General features: G+C 36.9%; 2 protein-coding genes and 1 long non-coding RNA gene across 3 annotated transcripts in view; 1 reads left to right on the forward strand and 2 right to left on the reverse strand.

Annotated features, from left to right (window-relative positions):
* LOC103509340 (nucleolar protein dao-5) overlaps positions 1–1,150 on the forward strand; it is a 7,706-nt gene extending 6,556 nt beyond the window's left edge. The window contains exons 10-12 of the mRNA XM_017444150.2: positions 289–489; positions 562–572; positions 883–1,150. Coding sequence (XP_017299639.2) covers positions 289–489; positions 562–572; positions 883–1,045 — 375 coding nt within the window. The 3' untranslated portion in view covers positions 1,046–1,150. The remainder of the gene's footprint in view (positions 1–288; positions 490–561; positions 573–882) is intronic.
* A 3,047-nt stretch (positions 1,151–4,197) lies between these two features.
* Positions 4,198–5,741, reverse strand: LOC113467496. Its single transcript, XR_003391558.1, has 2 exons — positions 5,665–5,741; positions 4,198–4,262 (listed from the first exon to the last, which is right to left on the reverse strand). It is a non-coding gene; the product is annotated as an uncharacterized LOC113467496 (long non-coding RNA).
* A 1,369-nt stretch (positions 5,742–7,110) lies between these two features.
* LOC103509341 (mothers against decapentaplegic homolog 4) overlaps positions 7,111–10,485 on the reverse strand; it is a 28,424-nt gene continuing 25,049 nt past the window's right edge. The window contains exons 13-16 of the mRNA XM_026823718.1: positions 9,899–10,067; positions 9,327–9,465; positions 8,006–8,136; positions 7,111–7,215 (exon numbers count right to left, since the gene is read on the reverse strand). Of these exons, the coding sequence (XP_026679519.1) occupies positions 7,135–7,215; positions 8,006–8,136; positions 9,327–9,465; positions 9,899–10,067 (520 nt within the window). The 3' untranslated portion in view covers positions 7,111–7,134. The remainder of the gene's footprint in view (positions 7,216–8,005; positions 8,137–9,326; positions 9,466–9,898; positions 10,068–10,485) is intronic.

Consider the following 10,485-nt stretch of genomic DNA (forward strand, 5'->3'; position numbering starts at 1 on the left):
TTAGTCTCATTTTAAAAAATTGAGGGACTTTGACTTGCACTGCCAATGCCATGCTACCTAAACATATTACTTCCCCACACATTAATAACACCTCACAATTCTTCCTCTAGGAATGGGAGGGAGCGCGGAAGAAAGGCCGGGAGCTCATGACGCGAGAAATGGACAAGCTGAACTTTGTTTGGTCTCATTTTAAAAAATTGAGGGACTTTGACTTGCACTGCCAATGCCATGCTACCTACACATATTACTTCCCCACACATTGATAACACCTCACAATTCTTCCTCTAGGAATGGGAGGGAGCGCGCAAGAAAGGCCGGGAGCTCATGACGCGAGAAATGGACAAGCTGAAGGATTGGATACAGATCGTCACCAAGTGTGCTCACCCTCTGGGGAAACTCATGGATTATTTCCAGGAGGACATTGAGGAAATGCAGCGAGAGTTGTGCACGTGGAAGAACAAGAGTCAGGAGTTGAGGAAGCAACTAGACATTGTTGAGGAAATGCAGCGAGAGTTGTGCACGTGGAAGAACAAGAGTCAGGAGTTGAGGAAGCAACTAGACATTGAAACCGAGTGAGTAAATTATAGCCTTTTTTTTGACAAATAATAATCTGAGAAACCCTGCCAAAATAATACAGTAGAACCTCGATTATTTCAACAACTTCCATTATATCATCTCCAAAATCCTTTGTTTTTTCTATCTTTCAAAGGATATCCTAGGTTATTAGAGGAAACGATCATAGAAAGTGAAAGTGATTTCAACCACCCCCAGTCCCAATTAGTAGAAATAATTGAGGTTCTACGGTAATAGATAATAAATAAAACCTCCATACTATAAATAAAATCTCCAAGCGATAAATAATAATGAATATTATAATTGCAGGAAAACCACCCAGTCCATTGAACCTCTCAAGTTACAACTGGAGGAGCTGGAGTCTAAAATATTGGAGGAGGGAGAACAAGTGTCTCTGTTGAAGATGAGAATCTACAGAAATGATCAGCGGATATCTCAGCTGCTCAAATCCAAATCTTCATCTGGGAGATGAGAGAAGACAAGTTAATATATCCTGATCTCACATTGTCCAATAAACCAATACACAATCATAAAAGAGGATACAATCGAACCCAGATAAGAGAGAAAACTCTTTGAAATAATCCTCTAACTCAGAGAGCTCCAAATTCATGGAATTTGTTTCGATTCAATAAATGAATCGTTCCCAGAAAGAAGGGGTCTATGTTATGTTATGGGCCCTATTCACATAGGCTCTTCTTCCTTAGAATAAAATCTGAAACTTTACCTGTTTAGAATAAAATCCATTGCGGGTAAGAATCGAACCCGCGATTTATCGATTACAACCGTTTGAGGGTTACGGGGAAACAAAGGATTTCTTATAATAGGACACCTACGGGGGGACCTAAAGGCTCAGTTGGGCCTAAATTTTTGGAGAAAATTTCCTTTAAATAATGAGCATTTGTTCATAAAATTTCAAGCAAGGTAGACCACGACTGAGATGGAATGATCAAATAAGCAAGGTAGAATAGAATATACCCTGCTTATACTGCCAGAATGAGACTGAAAAGTCCCTTGACAAATAATAATATCTGAGAAACCCTGCCATAATAATACAGCAGAACCTCGATTATTTCAACAACTTCCATTATATCATCTCCAAAATCCTTTGTTTTTTCTATCTTTCAAAGGATATCCTATCTTATCAGAGGAAACGATCATAAAAAGTGATCATTTCAACCACCCCAGTCCGAATTAGTTGATATAATCGAGGTTCTACGGTAATAGGTAATAAATAAAACCTCCATACTATAAATAAATAAAATCTCCATGCGATAAATAATAATGATAATGAAACTTGTAATAAAATTCAATATAATATTATAATTGCAGGAAAACCACCCAGTCCATTGAACCTCTCAAGTTACAACTGGAGGAGTTGGAGTCTAAAATATTGGAGGAGGGAGAACAAGTGTCTCTGTTGAAGATGAGAATCTACAGAAATGATCAGCGGATATCTCAGCTGCTCAAATCCAAATCTTCATCTGGGAGATGAGAGAAGACAAGTTAATATATCCTGATCTCACATTGTCCAATAAACCAATACACAATCATAAAAGAGGATACAATCGAACCCAGATAAGAGAGAAAACTCTTTGAAATAATCCTCAACCCGTCCTGTCTGTTTTTGTCCTAAAACCTCGAAACACAAAATTGAATAAAATGAAAAACAGATGGACAGCATTAAACAGAAAGGAACCTGTCAATAGAAACCAACTTTAAAAAAAAGGGGTATTTTCATAGCATAGAAGATAATCCAAAAAGAGTCTTAAGTGAACTTAATTTAATCTATAAACAGAAACGAACCACTGAACTGAACAAGAAGAACTGGAAATGAAAAAATCTTTTGGTCGATTTAAATTTATAGATTTTTGGATGGCTCTTTTCTGCTTTAATGCTGTCCAGGGTGGAATAAATGAAATTAAAATCCATGTTATAGTATGAAATATTAATAAAATAGATTATTAAAATTATATATTTTTTAATATCTCGTTTTATTATTTTACAACACAGGTTTAAAAATATTAAAAACTTTAGAAAAAAAGCGATGCTAAGAAAAACATAATAATTATATGCGTCCACATCTGATTCAAGTATAAACGAGAAGGAAGAGTCGTATTTTATTAAACCTCTACATACTTACAATATAACACAATATAATTTTAGTTTTTAACCGAGTTAGCTTTCTTTTTTAGACGGTCGAAAATTTCCGACTGGGTCAATTTCTTACTAATAAAATACGGCTAAGGATTCTATCTGGAACTACTATCAGATATGGAAACGCTAAAATAGAAAAACATACAAAAACAAACAATGAAATTCCCTATTGTACAGGTGTTGGATGTCTACGTTTGTTAAAAAAAAAAACGCAAGAGCTGGGTAACTGAAATGTCTATGCTATTAAGAAAACGAAAGGCGAAAGGAGCACAACAAATTTAAGAATTAGGATCAGAGATGACGAGGAAGATTTTTGAAGTCTTCACAAAGTGGTACGGGAAAAAATCAAGCTGACGGAAATATCCTAGTTAAATCTGGGATTTATTCCCATGGTTTAGGATTTATTTTGAGGTCTATTCCTGGAAAAATCGTGTTGTATTTCCATGTATTCACTTCTCTTACCACCGCACCGTTCGAAAGACTCATGTTGAGATCATTGCTGATTTCTGAGAATACACAGAGACAACACCATCTGAAAGTTTACTAAAAAACATCCCTAAAAGGGATTTAGCTAAAAACAAAGTACTATTGATTGAGTATTATGTGAAAAATCACAGGATGAGTACAAAACAGTGTGACTCCTGGGTCACAATCTTTGAGCTAAAGCAATAAACGTAGCGAGATTAATAATATAGTCAAATATAAAACGATTATATCAAAAGAAATAATTCGGATATAAAAAAAAGGAAAACAGTATACATAAAATTAACGATAAAATAATTAATTACATAAATATAAAGTTACAGTTACAAGTTTCATAATCATTTCTCGGTATTCTCATGGTTCTATTTTGCATAATAACCATTATTTTATTTTATTTTTTCATACTATGTATTTACTCCTCCCACACTTAGCAGAAAGTAGTGTCTACGAAAAAAGTCAAGCAATTAAAAAATACCATAGGCGCAATCAAAACCAACAAAAAGAAAAACAGCTATTGAATTGAAATGAGAGTATAAAAAAGAGAGATTGAGGGGGTATACGTATAAAATATATGAACTAAGTTAGTACCCTGAGAACGAAGAAAAACTTGACATAAAGATCGTGTTTTGGAATTTTCTCTTTATTTTGTTGAATTATAGTACAAAAAGTTGTAAATAGAAACTTGCTTCTTCTTCTTCTTCTTCTTTTTTTCTTAGCCTTTTCCCGTGTACAGACGGGGTCGGCGTTTTTCGTCAGCTTTTCAATCAGCCCTAACTAGGGTGATTACTTTGGGCTGACATTTGGTTTTGTGGCTACAAATTTTACGAGTGGACGCCCTTCGCAAGAATATTGCTAAATGTTCTTGTTCTTGGTAATTTTTCTTGTCTTTTGCTAACTAGAAAGTAATACTTACTAATAGCAGGAGCAATGCCGCCTACACTATGCGGCCCAGGTATATGTCCGGCAACTGCGGCCGCCTGAGCCGCAGCTGCAGCCTGTGCAGTCGCGGCTTGCTGCTGCATTTGTCTGTAACACTGCCGCAAGTCAAACACCTACCGAGGAAAAACATACAATTAATCAAGATGGATTAAGTGGGAATGATCAAGTCAAACACCTGCCGGAAGAAATGGGAAACACATACAATTAATAAAAGTGGATTAAATGGAGAACGATGCTTGGAAAAAAAAGTTCGTTTTGATAGAGGGATCTGTAAATGCTAAGGTCTTATCGTCCCGAAAGCGAAGAAAAAGGGAAGACAGAATAGGAGAAAGCAGAAAGCCAGTCGTTCCGAGATGGAACCCTATCTGTTTAGGATAATGTTCGCCCCGGGCGGGAATGGAACCCGCGATTTAGCGCTTAGAAGGCAATTGCACTAACCTCCAAGCTTACTAGGTTGGGCAAGAGAATACTTAACACAATTTATTCCTGCTTAACACAAACACAATTCGTTTTTTTTTTTTTTTTTTTTTTTTTTTTTTTTATTTTATTTTATTTTTTCATACTATGTATTTACTCCTCCCACACTTAGCAGAAAGTAGAGTCTACGAAAAAAATCAAGCAATTAAAAAATACCATAGGCGCAATCAAAACCAACAAAAAGAAAAACAGCTATTGAATTGAAATGAGAGTATAAAAAAGAGAGATTGAGGGGGTATACGTATAAAATATATGAACTAAGTTAGTACCCTGAGAACGAAGAAAAACTTGACATAAAGATCGTGTTTTGGAATTTTCTCTTTATTTTGTTGCAAGAACCGTTCAAACTAGCTTGCAATTCTTTCCTTTCGAGTTTCGAGCAACCGGATTAGAGTGATAAGTAAACTAGTTGTGTTTCTTAGACTCATCTTAAACCAAAAGTTAAAAGTCGACCAAACAGCTTAATCAAATCGGTTTAATTTCTATGTTTAACTCTTTGTATGGTCACGAATATGAGCAAAAGAACACTTTGAGACACATCCTTGAAAAAAAAAACAATTCTTTCCTTTCGAGTTTCAAGCAACCGGATTAGAGTGATAAGTAAACCAGTTGTGTTTCTTAGACTCATCTTAAACCAAAAGTTAAAAGTCGACCAGACAGCTTAAACAAATCGGTTTAATTTCTATGTTTAACTCTTTGTATGGTCACGAATATGAGCAAAAGAACACTTTGAGACACATCCTTGAAAAAAAAATTAATGTTTAATGGCAGGATTCTCACCTATTGAGGTCTTCCACCCAACCGGTTTTTGCCAGCTTAATAGCTGACATTAAAAGGAGAGAGAAAAACAAAGGAGGGAGAAAAATAAAGGAGGGAGAAAAAAAAGGAGGGAGAAAAATAAAGGAGGGAGAAAAAGGTATTAGAAAATACTTAGAAAAGAAGAAGAAAAAGATAGATACGAACTTTTTTTTAGTCCAAAATAGGACGTGAACTTTATTTTAAACCTTTATGCATAAAAAAAAAGAAAAAAAAACGAACCTTGATGTAAGCACTAGGGTAGATCTTGTGTACAGCATCACCAGGGGCTCTGCCTGCCTCTCTATCCAAATAGTAAGATATAATTGCAGGAAAACCACCCAGTCCATTGAACCTCTCAAGTTACGACTGGAGGAGCTGGAGTCAAAAATATTGGAGGAGGGAGAACAAGTGTCTCTGTTGAAGATGAGAATCTACAGAAATGATCAGCGGATATCTCAGCTGCTCAAATCCAAATCTTCATCTGGGAGATGAGAGAAGACAAGTTAATATATCCTGATTATCCTGATCTCACATTGTCCAATAAACCAATACACAATCATAAAAGAGGATACAATCGAACCCAGATAAGAGAAAAAAACTCTTTGAAATAATCCTCAACCCGTCCTGTCTATTTTTGTCCTAAAACCTCGAAACACAAAATTGAATAAAATGAAAAACAGATTCACATTGTCCAATAAACCAATACACAATCATAAAAGAGGATACAATCGAACCCAGATAAGAGAGAAAACTCTTTGAAATAATCCTCAACCCGTCCTGTCTATTTTTGTCCTAAAACCTCGAAACACAAAATTGAATAAAATGAAAAACAGATGGACAGCATTAAACAGAAAGGAACCTGTCAATAGAAACCAACTTTAAAAAAAAGGGGTATTTTCATAGCATAGAAGATAATCCAAAAAGAGTCTTAAGTGAACTTAATTTAATCTATAAACAGAAACGAACCACTGAACTGAACAAGAAGAACTGGAAGTGGAAAAATCTTTTGGTCGATTTAAATTTACAGATTTTTGGATGGCTCTTTTCTGGTTTAATGCTGTCCAGGGTGGAATAAATAAAATTAAAATCCATGTTATAGTATGAAATATTAATAAAATAGATTATTAAAATTATATATTTTTTAATATCTCGTTTTATTATTTTACTTACTAACAGCTCAGAAAAAATCCTGGTCAGATTTTGTTAGCTCCATAGATAAGCCGTTGACATTCGGTGATATGTGGTCTCAACTCAGACGGGTTAAAGGGAAGAAACCCTATAATCCAATAGCCGCATTAAATAATGATCAAAACCAGATAACAACTGATAAGGATGAAATGAGTGAAATCCTCGCTAAGTATTACGTTAGTAACTCTGCCGATTCTGTTTATGAGGAAGATTTTGTACGGTACAAGCATCAGGTGGAACCTTTATTATTACCGCCAAATAACACTGAGGCAGAATGCTACAATTTACCTTTTAGCTACAATGAACTAATCGCCACATTTATGTATGTATTGTTCATAAATTTCATTCAAATCGGACAAACTATTGCTATCAAGTCTGTTATGGGGAAATAAACAAAGTGTTTAGGGAAGATCGAGTCAAAACTCATAGCTCTCTCCCTTTGTTCAAACACCAATGATTCACTTACTTGTCATTTCATTTCCCTTGAAGTAGAATGAAGGAGTGAGCGATGAGATGTGCCCCCTACTCCAAAGCTCTATGTCCGTCGATAGGCATCGTGTGTAGAACCTCATCCAGTAATTGCAACGCTCTGTGCAGGTGAACCTGTGAGGGGAAGCAAAGATCATTTGAAAACATGTTAGACATTATTTCGATATATCTTTCTTAGAGGTATTTCGATTATTTCAAAGGATTGTTTTAGTCTATTTTCCTTTCGGAATTTCCTCAATTTTGAAGAAAATATGTTAGACATTATTTTGATTTCGATATATCTTTCTTAGAGGTATTTCGATTATTTCAAAGGATTGTTTTAGTCTATTTTCCTTTCGGAATTTCCTCCATTTTGAAGCTCGTTTACCCTCTTTTGGCATGATGGCGCCTGTACTAAACCATAGGAAAATAAAGTTGGCGCGCCATCGGAATCGTTTTTTTGGTGTTCTTGTGTTGACTCAGAACATCAATGGGGATTATTTTCTTTTCAAAAAAAAAAAAAAAAAAAAAAAAAAAAAAAAAAAAATTTTTTTTTTTTTTTGAATTTCCTCAATTTTGAAGCTCGTTTACCCTCTTTTGGCATGATGGCGCCTGTACTAAACCATAGGAAATTAAAGTTGGCGCGCCATCGGAATCGTTTTTTGGGGATTATTTTCTTTTCAAAAATTAGAAGTAAAATGGGATTGGAATGGGAATGGGAATGCTATGGAAATAATAGAAAGTAAAAAAGGCGGTGAGGTGAAACAATCATCTTTTTTTTATTTTTCGTTTCTTTTTCCTTCTTCTAAGATCTTTTAATTTTCCGTAGCGAAGGAAAATTAAAAAATCCTTTCCTTTTTTTCCTTTTCTTTTTTTTTCTCCTTTCTTTAACGAGTTGTTAATGTTCCTTAGGGAGAGTTCTTACCTCTACCCAGCAGGGAGTTTCCTTGATACTCTGTCGTGGATAGTCAGGTCCCCAGCCTTTGACAAAGCTGAGTCTGAGTATACATAACCTACGCAGATCATCCACCCCAATACCTGCCGCAGCACTCAGACCTGAAACACGCAGAATAATTTCACTCAAACAACATGATTCTTCAATCTCTTGGTCGAATAAAAATCAAATGTGAACCCTACTCCCAATATTGCCACCACTTGAAAATCAGCGGCGATAGCACGTTGAATGGATCACTGAAAATAAGCAACGTTGCTCGTGGTTAGTACCTGGATGGGTGACCATCTATTTTTTGGTCGATTAAAAATCAAATGTGAACCCTACTCCCAATATTGCCACCACTTAAAAATCAGCGGCGATAGCACGTTGAATGGATCACTGAAATTAAGCAACGTTGCTCGTGGTTAGTACCTGGATGGGTGACCATCTATTAGAATTATAGTACATAGTTGTACATAGAAACTTGCTTCTCCTTTTTTTCTTTGCCTTTTCCCATGTACAGACGGGGTCGACGTTTTTCGTCAGCCTCTCAATCAGCCCTAACTAGGGTGATTGCCTTGGACTGACATTTGGTTTTGTGGCTACAAATTTTTACGAGTGGATGTCCTTTGCACTCAGTCTTTGCAATTTCTTGCCAAATATCTTGCTTTTCTTGATAATTTTTTTCGTCTTTTGCAAAATAGAAGTGCTTTCTTGCTAAATAGAAAGTAATAATTCTACTTACTAATAGCAGGAGCAATGCCGCCTACACTATGCGGCCCAGGTATATGTCCGGCAACTGCGGCCGCCTGAGCCGCAGCTGCAGACAGAATAATTTCACTCAAATAACATGATATGATTCTTCAATCTTTTGGTCGAATAAAAATCAAATGAGAACCCTACTCCCAATATTGCCACCACTTAAAAATCAGCGGCGATAGCACGTTGAATGGATCACTGAAAATAAGCAACGTTGCTCGTGGTTAGTACCTGGATGGGTGACCATCTATGTATTAGAATTCTTGTACAAAGTTTTATAGAAACTTGCTTCTTTCTTTTCTTCTTAGCCTTTTCCCGTGTATAGACGGGGTCGGCGTTTTTCATCAGCCTCTCAATCAGCTCTAACTAGGGTGATTGCTTTGGGCTGACATTTGGTTTTGTGGCTACAAATTTTTACGAGTGGACGCCCTTCACACTTCGCACTCGGCAAGAATTGCAAGAATATTGCTAAATTTTCTTGCAATTCTTGGTAATTTTTCTTGTCTTTTGCTAAATAGAAGTGCTTTCTTGCTAAATAGAAAGTAATACTTACTAATAGCAGGAGCAATGCCGCCTACACTATGCGGCCCAGGTATATGTCCGGCAACTGCGGCCGCCTGAGCCGCAGCTGCAGCCTGTGCAGTCGCGGCTTGCTGCTGCATTTGTCTGTAACACTGCCGCAAGTCAAACACCTACCGAGGAAAAACATACAATTAATCAAGATGGATTAAGTGGGAATGATATTTGTGTGCTTAACACATTTAAATTTCCATTTTTAGCCCGTCCTTCCTTTATTATTACAATAGTAATAAAAAAAAGGTATAGTGGACGGACGGGCTATTGTATTCGCTTCGGTGTCGTCTGTCTGTCTGTGTGTCTGTCCCCATAGAAGAACTTGTTTTATTTGACTATGAGGTCGGCGTTTTTTGTTAGCCTCTTAATCAGCCATAGGGTGATCGCTTTTGGGCTGACATTTGGTTTTGGCTACAAAATTTTACGAGTGGATGTCCTTCGCACTCAACCTTTGCTATTTCTTTAGCTAGGGAAATTTCAGTTATCTTCCCTCTTTAGGGTCTCCTAGCCCGACTATTTATTTGACCATACTATTAAACGATAAATACTAACCTTGATGTAAGCACTAGGGTAGATCTTGTGTACAGCATCACCAGGGGCTCTGCCTGCCTCTCTATCCAAATAGTAAGACTGTACAAACACAGAGTGGTCACTCAGACAATGTAACCATACATCCCCTTCCCCTCGGAGGTCTAGCTGTACTCCCTTGCCTATGTGAAGTCTGAAATTAAAACAGAAACAATAAAATTTATAAACGGACTGCCCAAAGTTTGGGTTATGGCAGAGGACGTGGGACGATATTCCCAACAACAAACTCAAGAGAATAAAACCGAAAATCGAGGAGTGGCCATCCAGTCAAAGGAGCGCCAGGATGGAGGAGGTGGTGCTCACGAGGCTCAGGATTGGCCACACACGACTGACCCATAAATATTTGTTCACCCGTGAACCTCAACCTGTGTGCCAATGTGGGGAAACCCTCTCCATCCAACACATCCTTGTCTGCCCCACACATGCCCACATCCGCTCCTCTTTGCCCTCACCTCCCTCCCTATCTGACGATGCTGAAGGGGTTGATGCTCTTTTCCTATACTTCAAAACCCTCAATCTATTCAATCTAATGTAACCTAGGGATATCAGCG

Source organism: Diaphorina citri, unplaced genomic scaffold (assembly GCF_000475195.1).
Source record: "Diaphorina citri unplaced genomic scaffold, Diaci psyllid genome assembly version 1.1 scaffold489, whole genome shotgun sequence".
In the NCBI taxonomy this organism is placed as follows: domain Eukaryota; kingdom Metazoa; phylum Arthropoda; class Insecta; order Hemiptera; family Psyllidae; genus Diaphorina; species Diaphorina citri.